This window comes from Lagenorhynchus albirostris, chromosome 1 (assembly GCF_949774975.1).
Source record: "Lagenorhynchus albirostris chromosome 1, mLagAlb1.1, whole genome shotgun sequence".
Taxonomy (NCBI): domain Eukaryota; kingdom Metazoa; phylum Chordata; class Mammalia; order Artiodactyla; family Delphinidae; genus Lagenorhynchus; species Lagenorhynchus albirostris.
Window position 1 is genome coordinate 176,799,201 of NC_083095.1, and position 15,667 is coordinate 176,814,867.

The window sequence follows — 15,667 nt, forward strand, 5'->3', positions numbered from 1 at the left end:
AAGATAATGTTGTTTTGTAAAACAATTACATTAAAGATCTTGGAATTATATACCATGTTTCTTTAAAATTTCAACGTGATTGTGAATAGTAAATTATTTAAGTTAACTGAATTCCATAAAGTAGGTAAGGTCAGATATTATGCCATTTAAAAAACCACAGTGGAAGCAGTGGTACCAGAAAAAGAAATCTCTTCATTTTTTTTTTTTTTTTGGCGGCAGTGGTTCTCATTCGGAGGATGCCCATCTGGATCAAATGAAGAACTTTTAAAAAGTAGAGGGCACTCTAAGACTTACTGAATCAGAATTTCCAGATATGAATGTGTGTGTGTGTGTGTGTGTGTGTGTGTGTGTGTTTAAGCCTTGATTGCAACTATAACCATTGTTAAGCAGCCACTCTAGTAGACTGTGATAGTCCACTGACATCTTTTTCTCCTCTCTTTAGTGTGTCAGGCCTGTGGATTTGATTTTGACATGTGTGACTGGGTGTCAGAAACATCTGCTGGGCAAACTTCCTGGATGCGCACAAAAGCAAGAGAAATTTCTGTGTTAGAATCTCCACCTCAGCAGCATCAAAGCAGTGATGATGAAGGTAGCAAATAAAAAGTCATATGGATTATGCTTCCTTTTTAACTGTTTTTAGTGGTTTCTCTAGAGTTTGTGAAATACATTTACAACTAATCCAAGTCTACGTTCAAATAACTCTGTACTTCCTCATGGGTAGTGCAAGCCCATTATAATAAATACTCCTAAGTCTTCCCTCCTTTCCCTCGTATTATTGCTGTCATTCATTTCATTTCATTATCAAATACATTAGGACTATTACTGTTTTGAACAAACTTATTTTTTTCATTAACTAAGCAAGTTGAAAATAAAATGTTTCATTTTACTTTCATTTATTCCTTCTCTGATACTATTCCTTTCTTTATGTAGATCTGAGTTTCTGACCTGTATCATTTTCCTTCTCACTGAAGAATGCCTTTTAGCATTACTTGCAAGTCTACTGGCCACAAAATCCCTCAATTTTTATTTGTCTGAGAAAGTCTTTATTTGTATTTCATTTTTGAAGGATAATTTTTGCTGGACATAGAATTCTAGGTTGAGTTTTTTTCTTCTTTTAATATTTTAAATATTTTACTCCACTCTCTTCTTGCTTACATGGTTCGGAAGAGAAGTCTGATCCAATTCTTATCTGTGTTCCTCTATAGGTAAGATTTTTTTCTTCCTGGAATATTTCAAGGTTTTCGCTTGTCTTTGATTGCAGTTTTGAATATAGTAATGTGCTTAGGTGTAGTTTCTTGGATATTTATCCTGCTTGGTGTTTCCTGAGCTTCCAGGATCTCTGGTTTGTCTGACATTAATTTGGATGAAAATTCTCAGTCACTGTTACTTCAAATATTGATTCTCTTCCTTTCTGTCTTTCTTCTTCTCATATTTCCATTACGCGTATGTTGCACCTTTTGTAGTTTTCCCAGAGTTCTTAGATAGAATCATTCCTTTCTTCACTGTTATTATTATTTTTTTTTTTTCCTGTTTGCTTTTCAGTTTTGGAAGTTTCTATTGACATATCCTTAAGCTCAGAGATTCATTCCTCAGCTGAGTCAAGTCTGCTAATGAGCCCTTTGAAGGCATTTTTCATTTCTGTTATACTGTTTTTTACCCCTAGCATTTTTTGATTCTTCCCTAGAATTTCCAACTCTCTGCCTACATTATCTTTTTTGCATGTTTTCTACTTTTTCCAGTGGAACTCTTAACTTATTTATCCCAGTCTGATAATTCCAGCATCCTTGCCAGGTCTGGGTCTGGTTCTGGTTCTGATGTCTCTTCTTTCTCTTCACACTATATATTTTTTTGCCTTTTCGTATGCCTTGTAATTTTTGTGTGTGTGAAAGCCAGACATAATGTACTGCATAAAAGGAATTAAGGTAGATAGGTATTTGATGTGAGCTTTTATGTTTATCCAGCTAGAGTTTAGGCTCCGTTTACTGTTGGCTGTAGCCGTTAATGTCTGAGACTAAAATTTCATGTAGTGTTCTTGTTCTGGTCCCACTGTTGTCTTCGGGTTTCTCTAAAGATATCTTCTGAAATAAGGTCTGAGACCCGCAGTTCTTTTGGTAATATTTCCTTGTTATCATACAGGACCACTTTTGATGTGGTGATAAGTTGTGAGGGGAAGGGAAGCATCCTATAGTCCTATGAATGGATCTCAGTCTTTGATCCAGTGAGGGCTAGATCTGGGTATCCTGCTCCTGTCGTGTGGAAGGTTAGAACCTGCTGGATTTGATATCTCACTTCTCCCAGTTAGGATCTCCAGTCGGTTAGCTGGTTGTAAAGCTTCTCTTGAGTGAAAGCCTTATTAAGAATAACAGGAGAGTCCAGGTATATTTCAAAATGACTACTTTTCCTCTCCCCCAGCTGTAGGCACAAGAGGATTTTTCTCTGATTCTTACTGTGAGAACCTGGTAGGGCTCCTGAAGGTAAAACTCACAAAAGAGTGGGGTCCTCCCTAAGGTGGGACTGCCTGGAGTTTTTAACTCGCAAATGTTTTCACACTGAGCCTCCAGCAGTTCATCAATCACAATCTAGTTTTTTCCACCCCTGTACTTTCCCATACAATTTTGGGATTCTGCTCTTGAAAGTTGGGATTTTCTGTATCTGCTTACCTCACCAATTCTTGCACAATGGTTTGTACCATGACCTCAGTTTTCCTAGGGGTCTAAGAAGAGTTGTTGATTTTCAGTTTGTTCATATATTTTCTTGCTAAGTGGACAGGAATAACAACTTCCAAGCTTCTTACATGGTGGTCCAGAAACTGGAAATTGTGCAGGCTTTTTTTCAATTAGATTTATTCTCTTTCTAAAGCCACTTTACTCTTTCCTGCTCTTCTACTTTGTTCCTACCTCCTTGTTCAGCAATTTTATTGTGGTATTACTCAGCAACCCAGAACCTTATCTGAGTAACAATCCTGGTTTAGGGTTTCATACTTGATGGTAATGCTTGGAGTTTTGCGCGTACTGTCACTTAGCCATAGCCCACAACAGTGAGGGTAAGTATCTTTCCCACCTCAGTTTACGAGAATGATTTCCAGACCTAATCTTTGACCTCATAGAGAGAATTTGACTCTGTTCATCCAGGATTTTGCAACATTTAAATTAGTCAAAATTCTAGCTACTACAGCCTGCTTCTGGTCCCAACATCCAAGAGTTCTGTGGTTTCAGCCCTGCTCATCACTTGGCATATCTATTTTTTCCTTATCTTTTGAGATGTTTTATCTTGTTTAGTCTGTCTCTGCTTTTGTAAAAATGTGTTTTTATTTTATCATTTCCTTACGTATAGGTCAGAGGAAAAGTATTAACTTATTATATACTAGTTTGATTAAAGGCTAACATGTCTAGTAAATAAATTTCACTGAATTTAAGTTCAAAGTTTTTAGATGTTGCAGGAATATTTGCTCTCTTACAAAGAAATAAAACATTTGAAAGACTTTATCTTTGAAAATTGAAGTTAAAAAACATAGAAATATCTTTGTATCTCTGTATTGTATATATTATTGAGTTCAAAAGCAATCCAAATTGGTTTTAAGAATCAGATGGAAAAAATTGATTGACAGTATTTTTATGTACTATACAATCCATGTGTGTAGTTTAGTAGGACTGTAAGTATATGATGCTTCCATGTAGTTTGGTAAGAAAGCGGGCAGTTTAAATTATATTCCCTTAAATGATAAAAGTTTTTCTGTGAAGAATAGAAGAAATAATCAAAAAGGAAAATAATTTTGGGAAGAAAGATGAGGAATTTTTGATTAAAGAAAGATTGCGTTGTTATTTTCAAAAGAATGATCATTTGGTGGCACAGAGATTTTTATATCAGTAGATTTCTTTTTATAAGAATATTGAATTTTCATATTGAAGATATTGTCAAACTCTGATTTTAGGAATTAGGAGGAGATTACAATGCATTTTAGAAATCAAATATGGAAACGAAAATCTGTAATTTGTAGTTGATGCAATCTTTTAAAAACATCGTATTCTTTTAAATAAAATATTTGTGTTTCGAGCTTGATTTGGAAAAGTAATACAATAATTTTGTTCAAACAGAAAGCAGCTAATTTTTTCTAAGTTGCGTTTTTTCCCCTTTATTTTTCAGGTTACTATATATGGGTAGGGGCTAAGCATGCTTCTTCTCTTAACCATTTAGGCAGCAGGGCTTATCTAAATAGCTCTGTGTGTCACTGCTTGGGCAAGAGCTGTCATCTTCAATTCTATTACTCTATGGAAAACAGTGTTCTGAGAGTAGGACTGTATAATAAAAAGGTGAGAAGAAACTTGCATTAATTTCAAATTCATTGAATAAATGAAATTTCTATTCTTGACAACTTTTGTTTCCATTTCTCAGTTGCATGAAGGCTATTCCTTATCTTGACTTTATTTGGGATACCTTTAATTTTTTTTTTTTTTTTTTTTGCTTCTGAGGGGTAATTTGTTTTTTTCTTTTCCATTATGGTTTATTGCAGGATATTGAATGTAGTTCCCTGTGCTATACAATAACACAAATGTTGTTTAATTGGTATACGTTTAAAAAGAAGTATTAAGAAGCTGGTTTAGGAGATACTGTCATGTACACTGTGGTAGTTTGCAAAATATTTCATAAAATTGGTAAAATTCATGAAAATATATTAAACACTATGGTGTAATAATATATTTGGGATTCTGTATTATTAACTCTATACTGAAGCTCTGATGTGATCTGTTCTGGATTTTTGATCTCTGTATAATTAAAGCTGTAAATATGATGGAAGCAAATTACTTGTTCTGGTACAGTAGATACAGTTTTAAAAGATTGGTAATTGCTGATTAAATACAGCCAAATGAGTCATATAAATTTAAAAAAAATGGTGTGCTGGGCAGAGTGAAAGTTGTAGTGGTAATGCTAGTGAATAAACAAATCCCTTTTTTTTTTTTTTAACCTAACTAACTGAAAACAATTCTCTACAATTGGGAAAACACTTGAGACACTTTAAGAACTTCTATTGTGAAGAAGAATTTATTTATAGGTAGGAGGAAAAAAATCATAGGGGTAAACAGCAGTTATTCTACAAATGGGAAACATTTGACAATAATTGCAGGAATTCTGACATTGGAAAAGAAAGACAGTAAAAATATCCAAGCAAGTAGTTTCCTTGGGCTCAGGAATACTTTGGATAAATCCAGTTGAAACTTCTGCATGACGTCAGCCAGATTGATTATTCAACAAAAGTTTGTCATCTGTACTTAACAAGTGCCACTAACCATCTGTCAACAGCATTTTCTTCTGTTCTTTTCTGAAGTTTGCAGTGACTTCATAATTAATCCTCAAGTATCAGACTGCTTATTACCAAGATACTCGAACATTCAAGAGGCATTCCCCTTTTCTTCTGAGTTCTATCATATCACCTCTCCCTTTTCCTTTTGTGTTGTTTTCATCATATCCAGTCTTTTTTCTTCTACTTCTCTTTTCCAGACTTCTAAAGCATGAAGTTGTATGACTACTCTCATCAGATGGCCTAATACATTGTCCTTTGTTACCCGGATGAGACACAATTTGTAGCATTTTGTAACTATATTTTGTAACATTTTTTTTGTAGCAATATTTGGCAGTCCACTGCCCTAGAATCTATTTGATATATTTCATTCAATTTGACATGGTGTGGGGTGGGTGGAGAGACAGAAACCTCTCCCTGCCCTTTGTGTAATACTCCAAACTTTCCAGATAATTGGGAGAAATTTTACAAAAAAAAAGAGGTTAAACTTTAACTGTATACATTATACCATTCAAGCTTTAAGCACCTTTTAGTTATTAACACCTGTGCCATGTAAACCAAGCCCATTGAGCTTTCATGCAATTTGAAATTTTCTGTAATTTCCAAATCCTTCTTCACAAAGGCATAAAAAAAAAGTCTGGAATAATTTTGTTGAGCTTATATTATACTTAAAGATGCTTTAAAAATATACGGTCCTACAATAGTGTTTTTCACATGGTGGGTAATCAATAGTCATTAGATTTTGAATGAGTCACTGTCCTAAGTTTGAGTAGAAACTTGTTATCTATCTTCTAATACTAAGGATTATTTTAATCTACCCTGAACATCAGTGATGGATTTTAAGTTTCAGTATGTGGATATGGAGTTTTGAATTATTGAAAGTGAGCAATATCATTCCTCTGCTGGCTCTGGGGTTGCACAAGAAAAAAGTGCAAACAAATTGGCTTCAGATACCACCTCATACAATAAGAATAGACTTACCAAGATTCCATCTCCCACATTATAGGAAAAGAAGAAGTTAATTATGGAGAACTGACCTAGTGTGCTAATCAGAACCAATAGGTGGGGGTACATCTTAGAGAGTGTTGACTGATGTTTGATCCATTAGTTTACCCAGAATTCTGCAAGGCAGTGTCCAGTCTTTTCTGACACTGTTTGCTGTGCTCTATACACGTAAAACGTTGGTCACCAATGCAAACTGCATCAAAGCACATTTAAATTACAAGTTGATGTTTTATACAAAGTTAAAAGGACTTCAAGCCTATCATTTAAAAAATTAGCTCTTGATGAAAATGATCATTTACATATTCCATGAATAGAATAACGAAAATAACCCTTAGAATGAAATGTGCTGATGAACCAAGAAATATCTAGTGAGAATGCTGAGGGTAATTTTCTTTATTTTCAGAGTACTTCAGAACTTGAGAAATAGAAAATAGGTGAAAGACAAGTTAACTCAAAAGTTGAAACTTTTCAAGTCAGCTTCAGTGTGTAGCAGTTCTAGTTTGTACCATCGAACTATTCTTAGGATTAAGTCTCTGTCCATCATCTATAAGAAAATAATCATAGCAATGGCCTATCTTTTATCCTGAGGACAGCTGCCATGTCAGTGAGCCAAGGATAGTGGGGGTGTCCAGCTTGTGGTGCCTTTTACATATTTTAAAATTCCCACTGGCAAATAAATAGGAACACATAGTTGGGACAGGAAAGAAAATGCCTTAGAAAATATCTTTTCTTGTATGATACAGAGTTTAAAGCTATAATGAGCTCTCCTTGAAGGAAGGTTTTTGCCACAGTACATGGTCCTATCACCACATGCAATCAAAAGTAGTTAAAAAAAATAACCTTGAATTTGATACCTTGATTTTTTTTCATTGAAAGGGGGAAGGATAAGCTGATCTCTAAGAGATCTAGCGATAAATATTTTTCTTGAAAGATAAAACGGCATTATTGATCCTGGTCTAGGGGAATAAAGACATTTAAATAATTTTGATTGATTTTAGGATAATAGAAAATTAGAACATCCCTTGAAAGGCTTTTCAGAACTGAGGGTTTCTTTTTTACATTGACACCTGTTGAAAGTAACTAGATAAGAGTCTGAGAGTAAGGACAAAAATAAAATAAAAGCTGATTTCATTTAGTTGAGGTAAATCCTTTTTCCTTTTCATTGCTTGTGTTGTCAGATAGGAAAATGTAAAAAAATCTGGATTTCATACACAATATACCATTAACTTCTTGTGTAAGAAACCATTTAAGTTTAGAAAGAACTCTGCTCAGCTTTCTGAAAAAAATGTAAATGCATTCTTCTTCAAGTAGAACGGGGGAATCAGGCACTGTGAAGAAAGAGCACAATAGCTGTAAATTATCCTCATAAAATTAAAGTGAGGGGACATGGTGAATGTAGCTTGCCAAGTAGTGTCACTAACAGCATCTGTGGAGAATGTCGTGTCTCGATGCTAAATAATTGACGTTGCATTAGAAATTATTGAAAGAAAAATTTGCTGTATTTATCAACTTTTTTTAACTTCACTTCATTGTGTTGTGACCTGGAAGCTGTCAGCTGAAAATGTGTCCCCCATGTATGTTTCATTGTCTTGTGGAAGTCTTAACCATTGATATGAATAAGTAATGGAATGAAGTATATTTTAATTGGTTTCGACTATCTTCTGAAATACTTAAGACTTGGAAATTGGAGTAGATAACAGAGGGCAAAGGACTAAGTTAAAAATAGATTCATTTTTAGAAAATCTTAAGTATGAATGAAATAAGTGAAACCAAGTGAGGAAATGAAGGCTAACGACAGTCTGAAAAAGTATGAGTGTCATGTGTCATTTGAATTACAACTAGATGTCACCTTTCAGTGCTGTTTCCTATCTCTCAGAAGGAGAACACAGAGGTAGTCTCAGAGCTCAACCTGAGACATATTTATGCCACTGTCTGCATTTTCACCATAGTTCATTATACATATATTTCACTAAATCTAAGGAAAAATAGGATTATTTCAGAACATAAAAGCACAGTCATAAATCATAAAGTCCACTACCATAAGCAAAATTGTGGAGTACATTATAGACTTTTATCGAATATCTGACCTCATAGTATATAGTAACATAATTTTGGATACACTTTGCAACCTAGAACATGATCACCATACAAATGCATGACATAGCATGCTTTAGAAGACATGAAAAGGTCTTTGACTGAGTGACTGGAGAGTCAAATAGAAGTATAATCTCCAGAAAACAAGTGTATTATTTGGAACTTGGAATGAATTCTTCCATAGGAAAAAATATGTAAGATGAGATTGTACAGAAAATATGTCTGATAACAATTTTTTAACTTTCATGTTAAATATTTGCCTGCCATTTTTTCTTTCCTGTTATCATGGCAATATTGCAAAATGAAGTAATGTCAGTGGGATTAAGATATAAATAGCTGGTTTATTAGTTGCTATTTAGAATTTTATTTTTTGAAGGGCAGTACTTTATTCAAGATTCCGTTCAAATTTTTGTTCTGTCCTTACTCTCCATCATAAAAAAAGAATAGGCAGCTGTACTATGTAGACATGCTTTATTTCCTTATTTTTAAAAACAATAATTTTTATAGAGCAGTTTTAGATTCACAGCAAAATCAAGAGGAAGGTACAGAGATTTCCCTTATACCCCCTGTCCCCGCACATGCTTAGCCTCACCCATTATCAGCATCCTCCACCAGAGTGGTACACATGTTACAATTGATGAATCAACATTGACATGTCATTATCACCTGAAGTCTCTAGTTTACATTAGGGTTCACTCTTGGTGTTGCACATTCTATGGGTTTGGACAAATGTATAATGAATGACATGTATCCATCATTATATTATCATAAAGAGTATTTTCAATGCCCTAAAAATCCTGTGCTCTATCTTTTCATCCCTTCCCCTCTCCTTTTCTTCATTTTTCTTTTAAAATGTTATATAGCTTTTTAACCAATACTTTAGATTTCTTAGTACTTAATATCCTACAGGTAGGGTAAAGTCTACTGAAATATAATTAAGAGAGCACATATATAACTATGGGAGTAGAATTTGGGAATGAGTGATGTCTTTTTCTTTGGATAAAGAAAGAAGAAATATTTTGGACATACAACATATCAACTCGCAGAAAATGGGTGAAAGCGGATGTGTTAATACCAGAAGGACTGAAGACATTTCAGGTATAAAAGGGAAAAACAAGTATTTTTTATCATGAGTTTAATTTTTAGCTTTGTAGTTATGAATTTATCACCCATTGCTTAATTTAAATTAGCATTGAAATTAGGGATGTAGTCTTGTATATCTGGGGAGAGCAATTACTTTTCATTGTACCTAGCCCTACTCAGGTCAAATCTTTTTTTTTTTTTTTTTTTTTTTTTTGCCGTACGCGGGCCTCTCACTGTTGTGGCCTCTCCCGTTGCGGAGCACAGGCTCCGGACGCGTAGGCTCCTGCATCGGCAGGCGGACTCTCAACCACTGTGCCACCAGGGAAGCCCTAAATTTATTCTTTTAAATATTCTCTTCTATTGTGTATCTTACTGTCTGCCTGACATTTCCCTTCATGCATTGCAATAACTAATTTTAGTAGTTAAAAAAACAAATGCAGTTATAGCTCTAGTAAAAGTAGTGTTAACACTTATTCTTTTCCTTGAATATTAAAGTAAGCGGGCTGTGAAGATGACCAAACAACAAGTTTGCAGTCAGGGACGTTGTCGGTGGTTAAATGGGATGCTTTCGTCAGATCATGGGTCGTTTCTCAGAGGCCTCAGTGGATCTAATGTGCCCATCAGTCTTATGTGTGTGGGTCAAGCTGATCAAATAGGAACTTTATTCTTAGTTGTATTCGCTTGCTCTTTAAACAGGCATTTTTCTTAATAATTCTTTAATCTCTGTTATTCGTTTCTGGGTCTTTTTGAAGAGATTGTAAGCTCACAAATTGGTCTTTGTTTTTCCCTGAAGATTATTTTTGAAGGGACTATTTTGAGCCAGAAAGGTTTTATTGGGCTAGACGAGCTCTGGGTCTACGCCTGTGCACAGGCCCCATCCAGACAGCTTTGCTCTGCGGACGAATTCACTTGTGCCGGCGGCCAGTGCATCGCCCAGGAATTGGTCTGTGACTCTCAGCAGGACTGTTCTGATGGGAGTGATGAGGATCCAGCGACTTGCTGTAAGTAAATTAATGGTTTACTCATATGCTCACATTCATGACTATGCTTGGATTTAAGAGTCTTTGTCTTGAGCAAGGTACATTTAATTTGTATGAAGTAAGATGAATGTACATTCTCATTCTGAAGCCATCGCTACTATTCCTCATGGGCGTCTCTATCCTACATCTCTATGATGTTTTGGTGCTTTTTGCTAACACTTGAAATCTCTCTATTTGTTCAACAAATGAATAGTTGTGATTAGTTGTGTGTTGTGTGTGTGTGTGTGTGTGTGTGTGTTGATTAAAGAGGAAAATGGATGGGAGAGGGAACCTATTTGTACTCTTCTCTTTGGAGACATATATTATGGATTGCTAACCTTTATTAAATGTAGGGCTTTTTCCATTCTGACCAATCACGTAGGAAGCTGTGGGGAAAGGGTAATGAGGAGAAGGGCTGCCATGGCCTTCCAGACAACCATGGTGACATAGAAATCCTGTCAGCCATGGTTGGTATTCATGACTAGGCAAAAAAGCCCAACAACTTCATTTCAGACCGTTTATGGAGAGTCTTTGATAGGAGCAATGATGAGAAATTCCATGACTATTCAAACCTAGTTGTATGAGAAAGGAAATATAATGTAATTTACAACCTACGTGATGGTTCTCATATGAGGTAATTAGCAACTAAGATACTTGTGTCTCTTTAGAAATGAATTAAAACTAAATGCATCCAATTTTTATGTCACAAACAAGAGGGTTTTTTAATTATTAAAAATTTGAAATTTATTTTGCTGCAGTGTTTTATTTTAGTGATATATTTTGTTGAGCAAAAGAAAAGTATGGCAGTAAGATAAATGTCACCTTTTTAATGAAAATGCTTCTGCTGATGGGCAAGTAAGCATTTTATTAACAGCAGTGGACTGGGGTGTAGAAAAGGGAAGATGGGAAAGCAAGCGAGAAATCCTCTGCCTGTTTGTAAGCAGGAATTCAATTAATTCCTCAGACACCTGGTCTTAACCATAGATTGAAGCAAAATAATCTCCTTACCAGTATGATCTCTGTGGATATTTTCGGTGCTCTCTTTTTGTTCATTAAAAAATATGAGGACCATTCATTTTCTCCAATGTGAGTGTCACATTCCTCTTAATGCTTCATTTAAATGCTTTTTAACAGACAATTTGGTTCATTTCTTTTGGAGAAATTCACCTTTCTAATGGTTTGTATTATTCTCAATTCCAATAACTGAAAGTAAATATATTTCTTATCTTTTTAATTCTACATATGGAAACTTAGCTTCTTCTGTCCTTTTTTTCCTCTGGTGAAGCCTTTCCTTTTAATTGGTTTTCTTAATTGAATTCCACCTAGAGTATTGGTAGATACTTTAGCATTTGATTTTGGACATATTTTCCCATTTCTCCTCCTTTATTGAAGTTTTATTGATTACTTATCTGGCATTTTCCCCATAGAGTATATCTTGATACCATCCTGCCATTTCCTTTGTGTGAATTCAGGGACAGATGGCTGTGCTTATCAACAGATAGTGTTACTTCTTAGTCTGATAAGTATTCCAAATAATGTAAGCTCATTTGGCCAAAGAAAACCTGTCATGCTTGCTTGAGATCAACCTTATGTAAGGGATATGACCAAAAAAAAAAGGTAGCCGTGTTACATATTACAAAATATCCATATACTTTGATGTCAGCATGAGTATTTCATGTAAATATTTGTACAATCATTTTTGCTTTGAGGAAATTATATAGTAATTGAATTATTAGAATTGATTTAACGTTACACTATTTTCTGCACTAAAGTATTTAACATATTGTGCATATATACACATGCATACATATGTTATTACAAATTAAGAGGCTTTCCTTTGAAAGTTAAAGCCACTTTGAAACATTTCCCACATACTTTTAAATTTCTATTTTACAAATTTGAATTCGTTATACAAATTTTTCTTAAAAATAGAATTTTAAAGTTCATGAAGCACAAGGAAAGTGCTTTTATATCTTCTTTGTATCCCAGTATAGGATGAATCTCCAGAGTGCTGTAGCTCATAGATATAGTTTGAAATCACCAGGAGTACTTACCATACTCTGGAGGCTCGGTAAATATTAACTCATGAATATTGTCAGTTGGTATCTGTAGTCAGTGTGATTTTTGCAAAAGGCACATTCACTCAGGTGTTCTTTCTTTACCAAGTTCCTCTTACTTTTATACTGTTTTGACAAATGTAGTTGATTGAGCCTGTAGCCTAGTGCCTTTTCAAAAGCGGTTAATGGTAAAGGGAAAATGGGTTTTGCTAGTTTGCTATTATAGCGTTACTTCCTTGACCAGCAATATCAGCGGCAGCATCTGAGAGTTCCTTTGAAATGCAGAACTTGAATATAACCCAGCCTTACAGGATCCGGAGTTTCATTTTAACAATGTCCCAGGTGATTCACCTGCGTATTAGAAGAGATGGCTGAGAGAGAAAACAGGTGGCAATAAAAAAAAAAGTAGTCTTAAGAGGCAAATTGGAGGCCTTTCATGATAGAAACAAAACTCCCAGTACTTCACTAATCCCTAAGGGCATTATAATTCCAAACAATATATTTTAAAATAGTTTTATTAAGGTATAATTATTGTATGAAAATCGGCACAAAATCAATGTATACAGTTTGATAAGTTTGGACATATGCATACACCTGTGAAACTGTCACCACATCCTTCACCTCCAAAGTTTTCCTTGTCCTCCCCTGCCCCCCCCACCCCTTTTGTAGTGAGAACACTTGACGCAAGATTTATCTTCTTAACTAGGTGGGGCTATGCATGTGGGTGCCCTGGAGGCCAAGGTGCTGGACGGTTGCATGTACCAGGTTGCGCCCCCCGCTAGGATCCTTACCCCTATCCGCTGGCAGCCAAAGCCAAGGGCGCGGCTGGGCAGGGCCGCTGGCGGCACCCGAGCCGGCGCTACCCTCCCACTTCCTCTGCACAACCTCGTGGTCTTTCCGGGGCTGTGGTGAGCTGAGGGCCGCTGAGTGTTTCCACATCTCCCAGCGGTCAAGGTTCACGGACCGAGGCCCCGCCTCGCCCTGCAGTCAGCAGCCTCAATGGGCCCTTGCAGGTGAACACGCGCCACGACATCTCGGTGCAGCCCTCGCTGGGACGGTGCAGGGGGCTATGCAGACCCGCGACCCCCTGCCCCTGTGATCCCGGACCTGAGGGTGCGGGTGCAGGCGGCTCGGCCTCCCCCTCAGGGCACCCAGGTTGGGGGCCTCCCCAAGCGGGGCATCCCGGTGCCCCGGGACGCGTGCGCTTCCCGCGCTGTCCCGAGTCCTTGCATCCCGCCGCATCACCTTCCTTGAAGGGGCCGAGAGGGCGAGCGGAGCTGGGGGCGCCGGAGGGAGAGGGAGGGCCACCATCTCTGACACCCCGAGGCAGGAGAGGTGTCGCCGAGGAAGGCGCCCCAAAGGCCGTGGTCCCTGGAGGAGGGCGTGGCCCAGGCCACGGTGTGGGTGATCTGGGAGCCGCGGGAGGCCTGGGGAGGCGTTCTCCCAGGAGCCTGAAGCAGCCGCCGCCGGTGGGGAGGCCCCAGACGGCCGTGACCGTGACCAGGCGACCTGGCCGCTGCGGGAACAGGTGGTGGCTAGAGCCGGGAGCCAGCGAGGAGCGTGGCGGGCGTTTCCAGTTCTTAGAGCAGGAAGAAGGCTGTGATTACTGCAAGGATGGGAAAGTGGAGGTGCGCGGTGTGTACGCGGCGCTCACGAGGTTTACTTCAAGCAGTTTTGTAGGACTTGTCCGAAGTCATCTAACCCTTACCGAGTGGAGGATGTCACCTGTCAAAGTTCTAAACAGTCTAGACGCTCTTGTCCAGTAAAACTTTGCCAATTCCACCCTAAAAGGCTCCATCCTCACGATTGGTGCAGGAGATGCACAGGAAACGCCTGTCCTCCACAGCACCTTCAGCTTCAAATACATCGTTCACATGAACATAAAAAAGGCCCTGCTGAACCGGTGTTAGTGGCAGACAAGTGAGCTTTTTTTCATGCTCCTCCTTTCTGCTTCTCCCTTCTCAAAATACTTCACAAAAGGCTGTATTTTTGACCAGCATTAAGTATTGCAAAAGTATTTTAAAAGCATTAAGTATTGCAAAACAATTGACAAGAGTGCATGATACAGTATTGTTGACTATAGACATTACCTTGCATAACTGAAACTTTATACCGACTGAATAACATATGAGTTTGAGTATTTTAGGTACCTCATATAAGTGGAATCATTATGCTAAGTGAAATAAGCTAGTCACAGAAGGACAAATACTGCATGATTCCGAACAATAGATTTTTGATCGTTATTAACATGATCCTGTATAAAATAGGGACATTTAAGAATAAAATAAATATGCAATGTAGTTTTAAAACATTTCTAATATAACATGTGCCAGACATATCTAGAGGTATACACTGACCAGCTGAACAACTTACAAAGAAAATATACCTAATGCTTACATGTAGACACACACTACAAGGTGGCTGACCCTTGAAGACATGCTAAGTGAAATAAGCAAGTCACAATAGGACAAACATTGTATAATTCTTCTTACCTAGAGGAATCAAATTCGTAGAAATGGGAAGCAGAATGGTGGTTGCCGGGGTGAGGGGAAGAGAAAAATGGGGGCTAAGTGTTTAATGGGTATGGAGTTTGGATTTGGGAGGATGGAAACGTTCTGGAGATTCATGATGGTGTTGGGTGTACAGCAGTGTGAAGGTGCTTAGTGCCACTCAACTGTACACTTAAAAATGGTTAAAAAGGTAATTTTTATATTAAGTATATTTTACCACAATAAAATTTTGAATATATATCTAATTTTCAATCATAACATACAGAAAAAGACTGTATGTTCCAAAAAGGATGGCAGGATTGACAGATGTGTGTTTAAATCAAAACCGTTTGGACAATTCCATGGGGGAAAAAACTTTTAATTGAATAAATAGGAGTTGTTAGAGCATTTAACCTGCTAATATAAATTGTTACACTTCAAAGGAGAAGTTGGTACAATATTCAAGTGAAAGAAGCTTAAACCAAGAATCCAGTGCAATGCATTTAATCTTTACCGTGATACTGTCTCTGGATGTCTTCCATATTTTGAAAAATAAATATTGAATACTAACAATACTTCCTGAGGGTAAGGGAAATACATGTATATTTAGTGGAGAAAAGATCC

At 37.0% G+C, this 15,667-nt stretch overlaps 1 protein-coding gene and 1 pseudogene across 1 annotated transcript in view; both read left to right on the top strand.

Moving 5' to 3' along the window:
- The window catches only part of MALRD1 (MAM and LDL receptor class A domain containing 1), a 567,689-nt gene that overhangs the window by 47,447 nt on the left and 504,575 nt on the right, over window positions 1-15,667 (top strand). Inside the window, exons 7-10 of the mRNA XM_060121258.1 lie at window positions 443-589; window positions 4,144-4,310; window positions 9,401-9,493; window positions 10,272-10,479. Of these exons, the coding sequence (XP_059977241.1) occupies window positions 443-589; window positions 4,144-4,310; window positions 9,401-9,493; window positions 10,272-10,479 (615 nt within the window). The remainder of the gene's footprint in view (window positions 1-442; window positions 590-4,143; window positions 4,311-9,400; window positions 9,494-10,271; window positions 10,480-15,667) is intronic.
- LOC132514792 (zygote arrest protein 1-like) lies at window positions 13,269-14,478 on the top strand (annotated as a pseudogene).